Source organism: Strigops habroptila, unplaced genomic scaffold (genome assembly GCF_004027225.2).
Source record: "Strigops habroptila isolate Jane unplaced genomic scaffold, bStrHab1.2.pri NW_022045589.1_ctg1, whole genome shotgun sequence".
NCBI classification, from domain to species: domain Eukaryota; kingdom Metazoa; phylum Chordata; class Aves; order Psittaciformes; family Psittacidae; genus Strigops; species Strigops habroptila.
In genome coordinates, this window is record NW_022651071.1 from 65,594 (window position 1) to 82,130 (window position 16,537).

The following is a 16,537-nucleotide window of genomic DNA, read 5'->3' on the forward strand; positions in this document are numbered from 1 at the left end:
GTCTATGGCTGTCTATGGGGTGTCTATGGGGCTCTATGGGGGGGCTATGGGGAGCTATGGGGTGGCTATGGGGGCTGTGGGGGGCTGTGGTTGTCTATGGGGTGTCTATGGGGTGTCTTTGGGGTGTCTGTGGGGTTTCTATAGGGCTCTATGGGGTGTCTATGTGGGTCTATGGGGTCTCTATGGGGTGTCTATGTGGGTCTATGGGGTGTCTAGGGGGTGCTATGGGCAGCTATGGGGTGTCTATGGGGTCTATGGGGTGTCTATGGGGTGTCTATGGGGTCTATGGGGTCTCTATGGGGTGTCTATGGGGTCTATGGGGTGTCTGGCAGAGCTCCTTATGGGCCTTAGCAAGGTAGTTACAGGTCCGGGCCCCCCCTCTGTGGGTCCAGGGCCCCATGTGTGGGTCCAGCCCCACACTTAGGGGTCTGCCCCCCACCGCAGCCGTACCGTGTGCGCGGCTGCATCCTCACGCTGGTGGAGCGGATGGACGAGGAGTTCACCAAGATCATGCAGAACACGGACCCCCACTCCCAGGGTACCCCTATGGACCCCTATGGGCCCCTATAGACCCCTATAGAGCCCTATGGACCCCTATAGACCCCTATAGACCCCTATGGGCCCCTATAGACCCCATTGTCCCCTATAGACCCCATAGTCCTGTATAGATCCTATAGTGTTCTATAGACTCTATAGTTTCCTATGGATCTCATAGTCCACTATGGGCCCTGTTGTCCCCTATGGACCATATAGACCCTGTAGACCCTGTTGTCGGCTATAGACCGTATAGACACCCATAACCCTCTCTAGGACCTATATCTACCTCTCTAGGATCCATATCTCCCTCTCTAACCCCTTTAGGACCCATATCTCCCCCTCTAGGACCTATATCTCCCCTTCTAGACCCTTCTAGGCCCCATATCTCCATCTATAACCCCCTCTAGGCCCCATATCTCCCCCTTTAAGACCCATATCTCCCTCTATAACCCCTTCTAGGACCCATATCTCCCTCTATAACCCCTTCTAGGACCCATATGTCCCCTTCTAGGACCCATATCTCCCTTTCTAAACCCCTTTAGGACCCACATCTCCATTTATAACCCCTTCTAGGACCCATATCTCCCCCTCTAACCCCCTTCTAGGACCCATATCTCCCCCTCTAGGACCCATATCTCCCTCTCTAACCCCTTCTAGGACCCATAATCTCCATCTATAACCCCCTCTAGGACCTGTATCTCCTCTTCAAAGCCCCGTATCTCCCCCTCTAACCCCCCCTAGCCCCCCTATCTCCCCCCATAGCACCCCATAACCCCCCCGTGCCCCCCCCATAGAGTACGTGGAGCACCTGAAGGACGAGGCGCGCGTGTGCTCCTGTAACCCCCTATGGGACCGATGTACCCCCATAGCCCCCCTATAACCCCCTCTAGGACCCATATCTCCTCCTCTGATCCCTTCTAGGACCCATATCTCCCCCTTTAGGACCCATATCTCCCTCTCTAACCCCTTCTAGGACCCATATTTCCATATATAACCCCTTCTAGGCCCCATATCTCCCCCTCTAGGCCCCATATCTCCATCCATAACTCCCTCTAGCACCCATATCTCCCTCTATAACCCCCTCTAGGACCCATATCTCCATTTACCTTCCCCTCTAAGACCCATATCTCCCCCTCTAGGCCCCATATCTCCCTCTATAACCCCTTCTAGGACCCATATCTCCCTCTATAACCCCTTCTAGGACCCATATCTCCATCTATAACCCCCTCTAGGACCCATATCTCCTCCTCTATCCCCCTCTAGGACCCATATCTCCCCCTCTAGGACCCATATCTCCCTCTATAACCCCTTCTAGGACCCATATCTCCATCTATAACCCCCTCTAGGACCCATATCTCTCCTTCTATGACCCATATCTCCCCCTCTAGGACCCATATCTCCCCCTCTAATCCCTTCTAGGACCCATATCTCCATCTATAACCCCCTCTAGGACCCATATCTCCCTCTATAACCCCTTCTAGGACCCATATCTCCATCTATAACCCCCTCTAGGACCCATATCTCTCCTTCTATGACCCATATCTCCCCCTCTAGGACCCATATCTCCCCCTCTAATCCCTTCTAGGACCCATATCTCCATCTATAACCCCCTCTGGGACCCATATCTCTCCTTCTATGATCTATATCTCCCCCTCTATCCCCCTCTAGGACCCATATCTCCCCCTCTAGGACCCATATCTCCCTCTCTAACCCCTTCTAGGACCCATATCTCCCCCTCTAGGACCCATATCTCTCTCTCTAACCCCTTCTAGGCCCCATATCTCCCCCTCTAGGCCCCATATCTCCCCCTCTAGGCCCCATATCTCCCCCTCTAGGCCCCATATCTCCATCCATAACTCCCTCTAGCACCCATATCTCCCTCTATAACCCCTTCTAGGACCCATATCTCCCTCTATAACCCCTTCTAGGACCCATATCTCCCCCTCTAGGACCCATATCTCCCTCTCTAACCCCTTCTAGGACCCATATCTCCCCCTCTAGGACCCATATTTCCCCCTCTAACCCCTTCTAGGCCCCATATCTCCATCCATAACCCCCTCTAGGCCCCATATCTCCCCCTATCTCCCCCCATAGCACCCCACAACCCCTCTCTCCCCCCCCCAGAGTACGTGGAGCACCTGAAGGACGAGGCGCGCGTGTGCTCCTGTAACCCCCTATGGGACCGATGTACCCCCATAGCCCCCCTATAACCCCCTCTAGGACCCATATCTCCTCCTCTGATCCCTTCTAGGACCCATATCTCCCCCTTTAGGACCCATATCTCCCTCTATAACCCCTTCTAGGACCCATATCTCCCCCTCTAACCCCTTCTAGGCCCCATATCTCCATCTATAACCCCTTCTAGGCCCCATATCTCCTCCTCTGACCCCTTCTAGGACCCATATCTCCATCTATAACCCCTTCTAGGCCCCATATCTCCTCCTCTGACCCCTTCTAGGACCCATATCTCCATCTATAACCCCCTCTAGGCCCCATATCTCCATCTATAACCCCTTCTAGGCCCCATATCTCCATCTATATTCCCCTCTAGGCCCCATATCTCCATCCATAACCCCCTCTAGGCCCCATATCTCCCCCTATCTCCCCCCATAGCACCCCACAACCCCTCTCTCCCCCCCCCAGAGTACGTGGAGCACCTGAAGGACGAGGCGCGCGTGTGCTCCTGTGACCCCCTATGGGACCGATGTACCCCCATATCTCCCCCTCTAACCCCTTCTAGGCCCCATATCTCCATCTATAACCCCTTCTAGGCCCCATATCTCCATCTATAACCCCCTCTAGGACCCATATCTCCATCTATAACCCCTTCTAGGCCCCATATCTCCATCTATAACCCCTTCTAGGCCCCATATCTCCATCTATAACCCCTTCTAGGACCCATATCTCCATCTATAACCCCTTCTAGGCCCCATATCTCCATCTATAACCCCCTCTAGGACCCATATCTCCATCTATAACCCCTTCTAGGACCCATATCTCCATCTATAACCCCTTCTAGGCCCCATATCTCCATCTATAACCCCTTCTAGGACCCATATCTCCATCTATAACCCCTTCTAGGCCCCATATCTCCATCTATAACCCCCTCTAGGACCCATATCTCTCCTTCTATGACCCATATCTCCCCCTCTAGGACCCATATCTCCCCCTCTAGGACCCATATCTCCCCCTCTAACCCCTTCTAGGCCCCATATCTCCATCTATATTCCCCTCTAGGCCCCATATCTCCATCCATAACCCCCTCTAGGCCCCATATCTCCCCCTATCTCCCCCCATAGCACCCCATAACCCCCCTGCGCCCCCCCCATAGAGTACGTGGAGCACCTGAAGGACGAGGCGCGCGTGTGCTCCATCATCGCGCGGCTGCAGCGGTACCTGCAGGAGAAGGGCTCCACGGAGGAGCTCTGCCGCGTCTTCCTGCGCCGCGTCCTGCACACCTACTACAAGTTCGACTACGGGGCCGGAGACCCACACGTGGGGGGCAGGAGCGCGCTGCAGGGTGCGCCGGGGGGCGGGGAGCGGGTGAGGAGGGTGGGGGTGGGGGTGGGGATGGATGGGGATGAAGGTGATGGGGATGGGGATGGATGGAGGTGATGATGATGGGGATGGGGAGGGATGGGGATGATGAAGATGATGATGATGGGGATGGGGATGGATGGAGGTGATGGGGGTGGGCATGGATGGGGATGATGATGATGGGGATGGGGATGGATGGGGATGATGATGATGATGGGGATGGATGAGGATGATGATGATGATGGGGATGGGGATGGGGATGGATGGGGATGATGATGATGATGGGGATGGATGAGGATGATGATGATGATGGGGATGGGGATGGATGGAGGAGATGATGATGATGGGGATGGATGGGGATGAAGATGATGGGGATGGGGATGGATGGGGATGATGATGATGATGGGGATGGATGAGGATGATGATGATGATGGGGATGGGGATGGATGATGATGATGATGGGGATGGATGGGGATGAAGATGATGGGGATGGGGATGGATGGGGATGAAGATGATAATGGGGATGGGGATGGATGGGGATGATGATGATGATGGGGATGGGGATGGATGATGATGATGATGGGGATGGATGGGGATGATGATGATGATGATGGGGATGGATGGGGATGAAGATGATGGGGATGGGGATGGATGGGGATGAAGATGATAATGGGGATGGGGATGGATGGGGATGATGATGATGATGGGGATGGGGATGGATGATGATGATGATGGGGATGGATGGGGATGATGATGATGATGATGGGGATGGATGGGGATGAAGATGATGGGGATGGGGATGGATGGGGATGATGATGATGGGGATGGGGAGGGATGGGGATGATGATGATGATGGGGATGGGGATGGGGATGGATGGGGATGATGATGATGATGGGGATGGATGAGGATGATGATGATGGGGATGGGGATGGATGGAGGAGATGATGATGATGGGGATGGATGGGGATGAAGATGATGGGGATGGGGATGGATGGGGATGAAGATGATGATGGGGATGGGGATGGATGATGATGATGATGGGGATGGATGGGGATGAAGATGATGGGGATGGGGATGGATGGGGATGAAGATGATGGGGATGGGGATGGATGGGGATGATGATGATGATGGGGATGGGGATGGATGATGATGATGATGGGGATGGATGGGGATGATGATGATGATGATGGGGATGGATGGGGATGAAGATGATGGGGATGGGGAGGGATGGGGATGATGATGATGATGGGGATGGATGAGGATGATGATGATGATGGGGATGGGGATGGATGGAGGAGATGATGATGATGGGGATGGATGGGGATGAAGATGATGGGGATGGGGATGGATGATGATGATGATGATGATGGGGATGGGGATGGATGGGGATGATGATGATGATGGGGATGGATGAGGATGATGATGATGATGGGGATGGGGATGGATGATGATGATGATGGGGATGGATGGGGATGATGATGATGATGATGGGGATGGATGGGGATGAAGATGATGGGGATGGGGATGGATGGGGATGAAGATGATGATGGGGATGGGGATGGATGGGGATGATGATGATGATGGGGATGGATGGGGATGAAGATGATGGGGATGGGGATGGATGGGGATGAAGATGATGATGGGGATGGGGATGGATGGGGATGATGATGATGATGGGGATGGATGGGGATGATGATGATGATGATGGGGATGGATGGGGATGATGATGATGATGATGGGGATGGATGGGGATGATGATGAGGATGATGGGGATGGATGGGGATGATGATGATGATGATGGGGATGGATGGGGATGATGATGAGGATGATGGGGATGGATGGGGATGATGATGAGGATGATGGGGATGGATGGGGATGATGATGATGATGATGGGGATGGGGATGGGGATGGATGGAGGTGATGATGATGATGGGGATGGATGGGGATGATGATGATGATGGGGATGGATGGAGGTGATGATGATGATGGGGATGGATGGGGATGATGATGAGGATGATGGGAATGGATGGGGATGATGATGAGGATGATGGGGATGGATGGGGATGATGATGAGGATGATGGGGATGGATGGGGATGGTGATGATGATGGATGGGGATGGATGGAGGTGATGATGATGATGGGGGTGGATGGGGATGAAGATGATGGGGATGGGGATGGATGATGATGATGATGGGGATGGATGGGGATGATGATGGGGATGGATGGGGATGGATAGAGATGAAGGTGATGATGGGGATGGGGATGGATGGAGGGGATGGGGATGGATGGGGTTGGATGGGGATGGATGGGGATGGATGGGGATGGTGATGATGATGGATGGGGATGGATGGAGGTGATGATGATGATGGGGATGGATGGGGATGATGATGATGATGGGGATGGGGATGGATGGGGATGATGATGATGATGGGGATGGGGGATGGGGATGGATGGAGGAGATGATGATGGGGATGGATGGGGATGATGATGATGGGGATGGGGATGGATGATGATGATGATGATGATGGGGATGGGGATGGGGATGGATGGGGATGATGATGATGATGGGGATGGATGAGGATGATGATGATGGGGATGGGGATGGATGGGGATGATGATGATGATGGGGATGGATGGGGATGATGATGATGGGGATGGGGATGGATGATGATGATGATGATGATGGGGATGGGGATGGGGATGGATGGGGATGATGATGATGATGGGGATGGATGAGGATGATGATGATGGGGATGGGGATGGATGGGGATGATGATGATGATGGGGATGGATGGGGATGATGATGATGGGGATGGGGATGGATGGGGGTGATGATGATGATGGGGATGGGGATGGATGGAGGTGATGATGGGGATGGGGATGGATGATGATGATGATGTTGATGATGGGGATGGATGGAGGTGATGATGATGATGATGGGGATGGATGGGGATGATGATGATGATGGGGATGGATGGGGATGATGACGATGGGGATGGGGATGGATGGGGATGATGATGATGATGATGGGGATGGATGGGGATGATGATGAGGATGATGGGGATGGATGGGGATGATGATGAGGATGATGGGGATGGATGGGGATGATGATGATGATGATGGGGATGGGGATGGGGATGGATGGAGGTGATGATGATGATGGGGATGGATGGGGATGATGATGATGATGGGGATGGATGGAGGTGATGATGATGATGGGGATGGATGGGGATGATGATGAGGATGATGGGAATGGATGGGGATGATGATGAGGATGATGGGGATGGATGGGGATGATGATGAGGATGATGGGGATGGATGGGGATGGTGATGATGATGGATGGGGATGGATGGAGGTGATGATGATGATGGGGGTGGATGGGGATGAAGATGATGGGGATGGGGATGGATGATGATGATGATGGGGATGGATGGGGATGATGATGGGGATGGATGGGGATGGATAGAGATGAAGGTGATGATGGGGATGGGGATGGATGGAGGGGATGGGGATGGATGGGGTTGGATGGGGATGGATGGGGATGGATGGGGATGGTGATGATGATGGATGGGGATGGATGGAGGTGATGATGATGATGGGGATGGATGGGGATGATGATGATGATGGGGATGGGGATGGATGGGGATGATGATGATGATGGGGATGGGGATGGGGATGGATGGAGGAGATGATGATGGGGATGGATGGGGATGATGATGATGGGGATGGGGATGGATGATGATGATGATGATGATGGGGATGGGGATGGGGATGGATGGGGATGATGATGATGATGGGGATGGATGAGGATGATGATGATGGGGATGGGGATGGATGGGGATGATGATGATGATGGGGATGGATGGGGATGATGATGATGGGGATGGGGATGGATGATGATGATGATGATGATGGGGATGGGGATGGGGATGGATGGGGATGATGATGATGATGGGGATGGATGAGGATGATGATGATGGGGATGGGGATGGATGGGGATGATGATGATGATGGGGATGGATGGGGATGATGATGATGGGGATGGGGATGGATGGGGGTGATGATGATGATGGGGATGGGGATGGATGGAGGTGATGATGGGGATGGGGATGGATGATGATGATGATGTTGATGATGGGGATGGATGGAGGTGATGATGATGATGATGGGGATGGATGGGGATGATGATGATGATGGGGATGGATGGGGATGATGACGATGGGGATGGGGATGGATGGGGATGATGATGATGATGATGGGGATGGATGGGGATGAAGATGATGGGGATGGGGATGGATGGGGATGATGATGATGATGGGGATGGATGGGGATGATGATGATGATGATGGGGATGGATGGGGATGATGATGGGGATGGATGGAGATGATGGGGATGGGGATGGGGATGGGGATGGATGAGGATGATGATGATGATGATGGGGATGGATGGAGATGATGATGGGGATGGATGGGGTTGGATGGGGATGGATGGAGGTGATGATGGGGATGGAGATGGATAGAGATGAAGGTGATGATGATGGGGATGGGGATGGATGATGATGATGATGATGATGATGATGATGATGGGGATGGATGATGATGATGCTGATGGGGATGGATGGAGGTGATGATGATGATGATGACGGGGATGGGGATGGATGGAGGTGATGATGATGATGATGATGATGACGGGGATGGGGATGGATGGAGGTGATGATGATGATGATGATGATGGGGATGGATGGAGGTGATGATGATGATGATGGGGATGGATGGAGGTGATGATGATGATGACGGGGATGGGGATGGATGGAGGTGATGATGATGATGATGATGATGGGGATGGATGGAGGTGATGATGATGATGATGGGGATGGATGGAGGTGATGATGATGATGATGGGGATGGATGGAGGTGATGATGATGATGATGATGATGGGGATGGATGGAGGTGATGATGATGATGATGATGATGGGGATGGATGGAGGTGATGATGATGATGATGATGATGATGATAGGGATGGATGGAGGTGATGATGATGGGGATGGGGATGGTTGATGATGACGACGATGAAGCTGCTCCTTCAGGAGACGGCCCCGACGCCGGCGCCGAAGCCGCCGGCGAGGAGGACTCGGCGGCGCTGATGGAGCGCCTCTGCAAGTTCATCTACGCCAAGGACCGCACGGACCGCATCCGGACCTGCGCCATCCTCTGCCACATCTACCACCACGCGCTGCACAGCCGCTGGTACCCGGCCCAGGACCTCATGCTCATGTCCCACCTGCAGGACAACATCCAGCACGCCGACCTGCCCGTGCAGGTCAGCCCCGCCCGCGCCGCGGGACCCATAGGGACCCAGAGGGACCCATAGGGATCCATAGGGACCCATAGGGACCCATAGAGACCCATAGGGACCCATAGCGGGACCCATAGGGATCCATAGCGGGACCCATAGAGACCCATAGGGACCCATAGCGGGACCCATAGGGATCCATAGCGGGACCCATAGAGACCCATAGGGACCCATAGAGACCCAGAGGGACCCATAGGGACCCATAGGGATCCATAGAGACCCATAGAGACCCATAGGGACCCATAGGGATCCATAGAGACCCATAGAGACCCATAGGGATCCATAGCAGAACCCATAGAGACCCATAGCAGGATCCATAGAGACCCATAGGGAGACCTAGAGGGGGACCCATAGGGGGATCCATAGGGAGACAGAGGGATCCATAGGGACACCCATAGGGGGACCCATAGGGACCCATAGAGACCCAGAGGGATCCAGAGGGGGACCCATAGGGAGACCCATAGCGGGACCCATAGAGACCCATAGGGGGACCCATAGAGACCCATAGAGACCCATAGAGACCCATAGCGGAACCCATAGAGACCCAGAGGGATCCAGAGGGGGACCCATAGGGATCCAGAGGGATCAAGAGGGACCCATAGGGACACCCATAGGGACACCCATAGGGACCCAGAGGGACCCATAGGGGGATCCAGAGGGACCCAGAGGGACCCATAGAGACCCATAGGGACCCATAGCGGGACCCATAGAGACCCATAGCGGGACCCATAGAGACCCATAGAGACCAATAGGGATCCATAGCGGAACCCATAGCGGGACCCATAGAGACCCATAGCGGGACCCATAGGGAGACAGAGGGATCCATAGGGGTGCCCATAGGGACCCAGAGGGACACCCATAGGGGGACCCAGATGGACCCACAGGGAGACAGAGGGATCCATAGGGACACCCATAGGGGGACCCATAGGGACCCAGAAGGACCCATAGGGATCCAGGGGGACCCATAGGGGGACCCAGAGGGATCCAGAGGGGGACCCATAGGGATCCAGAGGGATCAAGAGGGACCCATAGGGACACCCATAGGGGGACCCATAGGGACCCAGAAGGACCCATAGGGATCCAGGGGGACCCATAGGGGGACCCAGAGGGATCCAGAGGGGGACCCATAGGGATCCAGAGGGATCAAGAGGGACCCATAGGGACACCCATAGGGGGACCCATAGGGACCCAGAAGGACCCATAGGGATCCAGGGGGACCCATAGGGGGACCCATGGGGATCCAGAGGGGGACCCATAGGGATCCAGAGGGATGGAGAGGGACCCATAGGGGGACCCATAGGGATCCAGAGGGGGACCCAGAGGGGGACCCGGAGGGACCCATAGGGATCCAGAGGGATGGAGAGGGACCCAGAGGGATCCATGGGGACCCATAGGGGGACCCAGAGGGATCCATGGGGACCCATAGGGGGACCCAGAGGGATCCATAGGGACACCCATAGGGGGACCCAGAGGGACCCATAGGGATCCAGAGGGGGACCCAGAGAGACCCATAGGGGGACCCAGAGGGACCCATAGGGATCCAGAGGGATGGAGAGGGACTCAGAGGGATCCGTGGGGACCCATAGGGACCCATAGAGTGAGTGGTGTTGAGGTGTTGGGGTCAGAGAGTGAGTGATGTTGAGCTATTGGACCTACAGAGTGAGGCATTGGACCCATAGGGACCCATAGAGTGAGGTGTGGGACCCATAGAGCGAGGCATTGGACCCATAGCGACCCATAGAGTGAGGTGTGGGACCCATAGAGCGAGGCATTGGACCCATAGGGACCCATAGAGTGAGGTGTAGGACCCATAGAGCGAGGCATTGGACCCATAGAGACCCATAGAGTGAGGTGTAGGACCCATAGAGTGAGGCATTGGACCCATAGCGACCCATAGAGTGAGGTGTGGGACCCATAGAGTGAGGCATTGGACCCATAGCGACCCATAGAGTGAGGTATAGGACCCATAGAGTGAGGTGTGGGACCCATAGGGACCCATAGAGTGAGGTGTGGGACCCATAGAGTGAGGCATTGGACCCATAGAGACCCATAGAGTGAGGTGTAGGACCCATAGAGTGAGGCATTGGACCCATAGGGACCCATAGAGTGAGGTGTGGGACCCATAGAGTGAGGCATTGGACCCATAGGGACCCATAGAGTGAGGTGTAGGACCCATAGAGTGAGGTGTGGGACCCATAGAGTGAGGCATTGGACCCATAGCGACCCATAGAGTGAGGTGTGGGACCCATAGAGTGAGGTGTGGGACCCATAGGGACCCATAGAGTGAACCAGGTTGAGCCATAGGGGTCATCTCAACCCACAACGAGGGTTCCTTGAGGTTCCTCCTGAGTCCCACCACCTCCCTGCCCCCCAAGTGCCACCCATTGACTTCCATTGACCCCCATTGAGTCCCCCTGACCCCCGAGACCCCATAACTTCATTCCCCACCATCTCCTACACCCCAGCTCCTTCTTCTTCACCATCTCCATGAGGTTCCTCATGAGTCCCACCACCTTCTTTCCCCTTTAAGTGCCACCCATTGACTTCCATTGACCCCCATTGAGTCCCCCTGACCCCCGAGACCCCGTAACTTCATTCCCCATCATCTCCTACACCCCAGGTCCTTCACTACCAACATCTCCATGAGGTTCCTCCTGAGTCCCACCACCTCCCTGCCCCCCAAGTGCCACCCATTGACTTCCATTGACCCCCATTGAGTCCCCCTGACCCCCGAGACCCCATAACTTCATTCCCCACCATCTCCTACACCCCAGCTCCTTCACTACCAACATCTCCATGAGGTTCCTCATGAGTCCCACCACTTTCTTTCCCCTCCAAGTGCCACCCATTGACTTCCATTGACCCCCACTGAGTCCCCCTGACCCCCGAGACCCCATAACTTCATTCCCCACCATCTCCTGCACCCCAGCTCCTTCTCCTTCACCATCTCCATGAGGTTCCTCATGAGTCCCACCACCTCCCTGTCCTCAAGTCCATGTCCCTTTGACTTCCATTGACCCCCATTGAGTCCCCCTGACCCCCAAGACCCCATAACTTCATTCCCCACCATCTCCTACACCCCAGCTCCTTCACTACCAACATCTCGATGAGGTTCCTCATGGGTCCCACCACCTCCCTGTCCTCAAGTCCATGTCCCATTGACTTCCATTGACCCCCATTGAGTCCCCCTGACCCCCGAGACCCCATAACTTCATTCCCCACCATCTCCTACACCCCAGCTCCTTCTCCTTCACCATCTCCATGAGGTTCCTCTTGAGTCCCACCACCTTCTTTACCCCCAACCCCTTCTCCCATTGACTCCTATGACTTGTCTGCCCCATAAGTGACCTCCTAACGCCATAGTTGACCTCCCAGCCCCACAACTAACCTGTCCCCGTCTCCCCCTAGATCCTCTACAACCGCACCATGGTGCAATTGGGCATCTGCGCCTTCCACCAGGGTCCCATTGAGGACCCCCATAGAGTCCCCATTGACCCCATAGAGTCCCCATTGCTCCCTTTGTCTCCTAGGTCCTTCTCCTTCACCATCTCATTGAGGTTCCTCTTGAGTCCCACCACCTCCCTGCCCCCCAAGTGCCACCCATTGACTTCCATTGACCTCCATTGAGTCCCCCTGACCCCCGAGACCCCATAACTTCATTCCCCACCATCTCCTACACCCCAGCTCCTTCTTCTTCACCATCTCCATGAGGTTCCTCATGAGTCCCACCACCTTCTTTCCCCTTTAAGTGCCACCCATTGACTTCCATTGACCCCCATTGAGTCCCCCTGACCCCCGAGACCCCGTAACTTCATTCCCCACCATCTCCTCATCTTCTCCTCCATCTCCATTGACCCCCAAGTCCTTCTCCTTCACCATCTCCATGAGGTTCCTCTTGAGTCCCACCACCTTCTTTACCCCCAACCCCTTCTCCCATTGACTCCTATGACTTGTCTGCCCCATAAGTGACCTCCTAACGCCATAACTGACCTCCCAGCCCCACAACTAACCTGTCCCCCTCTCCCCCCAGATCCTCTACAACCGCACCATGGTGCAGTTGGGCATCTGCGCCTTCCGCCAAGGCCTCATCAAGGACGCCCATAACGCCCTCTTGGACATCCAGTCCTCGGGCCGGGCCAAGGAGCTCTTGGGCCAAGGCTTGCTCCTCAGGAGCCTCCAGGAGCGCAACCCGGAGCAGGAGAAGGTGGAGAAGAGGCGCCAGGTCCCTTTCCACATGCACGTCAACCTGGAGCTGCTCGAGTGCGTCTACCTGGTGGCCGCCATGCTGCTGGAGATCCCCTACATGGCGGCGCACGAGTTCGACGCCCGCCGCCGCATGATCAGCAAGCAGTTCCACCACCAGCTGCGCGTCGGCGAGCGCCAGCCGCTGCTCGGTGGGGCGCTCAGCCGGGAGCCGGCCCCACCGAGGTCCCCGTCGAGGTCCCATGGACCTCTGTTGAGGTCCCGTTGAGGTCCCATGGACCTCCGTTGAGGTCCCGTTGAGGTCCCATGGACCTCCGTTGAGGTCCTATGGACCTCCGTTGAGTCCCTTTTGAGGTCCCGTTGAGGTCCTATGGACCTCCGTTGAGGCCCCGTTGAGGTCCCATTGAGGTCCTATGGACCTCCATTGAGTCCCTGTTGAGGTCCCATTGAGGTCCCGTTGACCTCCATTGGGCCCCATTGACCTCCATTGGGTCCCCGTTGACCTCTGTTGGGTCCCCATTGACCTCCATTGGGTCCCCGTTGATCTCCATTGGCCTCCATTGGACCCCATTGAGTCCCATTGACCTCCATTGAGTCCCCATTGAGTCCCATTGGCCTCTATTGAGTCCCCATTGAGTCCCATTGGCCTCTATTGGGTCCCCATTGATCTCCATTGGGCTCTATTGAGTCCCCATTGAGTCCCATTGACCTCCATTGGGTCCCCATTGACCTCCATTGGGTCCCTATTGAGCTCTATTGGGCCCCATTGAGTCCCCATAGAGTCCCCCTTGACCTCCATAGGCCTCTGTTGAGTCCCCATTGACCTCCATTGGGTCCCCATTGAGTCCCCATTGAGTCCCTACTGACCTCCATTGGGTCTCCATTGAGTCCCCATTGACCTCCATTGAGTCCCCATTGAGCCCCATTGACCTCTTCTGAGTCCCATTGAGTCCCTATCGGGCCTCATTGAGTCCCCATTGACCTCTATTGACCCCCGTTGAGTCCCCATTGACCCATTGTCCTCTGTTGAGTCCCTATTGACCTCCATTGACCTCCCTTGAGTCCTTAGTGACCCCCATTGAGCCCCATTGAGTCCCCATTGACCTCCATTGGGTCCCCATTGGGCCCCATTGACCCCCATTGAGCCCCCTTCCTTGTCCCTTCCCTCTTAAGTCCTTCTCCTTCACCATCTCCTCGGGGTTCCTCTCAAGTCCCACCAACTTCTTGCCCCCCAAGTGCCCCCCATCGACCCCCATCGACCCCCATTGAGTCCCCTTGACCCCCAAGACCCCACAACTTCATCCCCCCCCATCTCCTCACGTTCTCCTCCATCCCCCTGGACCCCCAAGTCCTTCTCCTCCACCTTCTCCAGGAGGTTCCTCAAGCCCTCCCCCACCTCCCAGCTCCCCCCCAACTCCTTCTCTATTGACCCCTATGGACCTTCCCGCCCCATAACTGCCTCTCTGCCCCATAGGGCCCCCCGAGTCCATGCGGGAGCACGTGGTGGCCGCCTCCAAGGCCATGAAGATGGGCGACTGGAGGAGCTGCCACCGCTACGTGGTCAATGAGAAGATGAATGGGAAGGTTTGGGACCTCTTCCCCGAGGCCGACAAGGTCCGCGCCATGTTGGTCAGGTCAGTGGGGTCAATGGGGCCACGGAGGTCCATAGGGGGCCACTGAGGTCCATATGGGGCCATTGAGGTCCATGTTGTCCCACAGGAAGATCCAGGAGGAGTCGCTCCGCACCTACTTGTTCACCTACAGCAGCGTCTATGACTCCATCAGGTGAGAAGGACATGGGGGCATCAAGGGGGTTGACCATGGCCATGACCATGCCCATGGATGGGGTTGACCATGGCCATGCCCATCTCCATGTCCGTGACCATCTCCATGCCCATGTCCATGCCCATCTCCATGCCCATCAATGGGGTTGACCATGATCATGTCCATGACCATGAATGGGGTTGACCATGTCCATGCCCATCTCCATGTCCATGCCCATCTTCATGACCATCTCCATGCCCATCTCCATGCTCATGCCTGTCAATGGGGTTGACCATCAATGGGGTTGACCATGCCCATCAATGGGGTTGACCATCTATGGGGTTGACCATGCCCGTCTATGGGGTTGACCGTCCATCAATGGGGTTGACCATGACCATGTCCGTGACCATCAATGGGGTTGACCATGACCATGCCCATGTCCATCTATGGGGTTGACCATGCCCATCTATGGGGTTCACCGTCCATCTATGGGGTTGACCATGCCCATCTCCATGCCCATCTATGGGGTTGACCATGCCCATCTCCGTGCCCATCTATGGGGTTGACTATGACCATGTCCATCAATGGGGTTGACCATCTATGGGGTTGACCATGCCCATCAATGGGGTTGACCATGCCCATCAATGGGGTTGACCATGTCCATCTATGGGGTTGACCATGACCGTGCCCATCTATGGGGTTGACCATCTATGGGGTTGACCATGACCATCTCCATGACCATCAATGGGGTTGACCATGCCCATGCCCATGACTATCTATGGGGTTGACCATGCCCGTCTATGGGGTTGACCATGCCTATCTATGGGGTTGACCGTCCATCTATGGGGTTGACCATGCTCATCTATGGGGTTGACCATGACCATGTCCATGCCCATGAATGGGGTTGACCATGCCCATCAATGGGGTTCACCGTCCATCTATGGGGTTGACCATGACCATGTCCATGTCTATCTATGGGGTTGACCATGTCCATGGGGTTGACCATGCCCATCAATGGGGTTGACCATCAATGGGGTTGACCATCAGTGGGGTTGACCATGTCCATCTGTGGGGTTGACCATGTCCATCAATGGGGTTCACCGTCCATCTATGGGGTTGATCATGACCATGTCCATGT

At 55.3% G+C, this 16,537-nt stretch overlaps 1 protein-coding gene and 1 long non-coding RNA gene across 4 annotated transcripts in view; both read left to right on the forward strand.

Moving 5' to 3' along the window:
• LOC115602949 (eukaryotic translation initiation factor 3 subunit C-like) overlaps positions 1-16,537 on the forward strand; it is a 42,607-nt gene that overhangs the window by 19,040 nt on the left and 7,030 nt on the right. For all 3 annotated transcript variants that reach the window (XM_030474419.1, XM_030474417.1, XM_030474418.1), the window contains 6 exons: positions 445-538; positions 3,869-4,057; positions 9,167-9,399; positions 13,463-13,826; positions 15,110-15,269; positions 15,355-15,420. In XM_030474419.1, coding sequence (XP_030330279.1) covers positions 445-538; positions 3,869-4,057; positions 9,167-9,399; positions 13,463-13,826; positions 15,110-15,269; positions 15,355-15,420 — 1,106 coding nt within the window. The remainder of the gene's footprint in view (positions 1-444; positions 539-3,868; positions 4,058-9,166; positions 9,400-13,462; positions 13,827-15,109; positions 15,270-15,354; positions 15,421-16,537) is intronic.
• Positions 14,023-14,587, forward strand: LOC115602954. The gene is made up of 2 exons (XR_003989739.1): positions 14,023-14,240; positions 14,481-14,587. It is a non-coding gene; the product is annotated as an uncharacterized LOC115602954 (long non-coding RNA).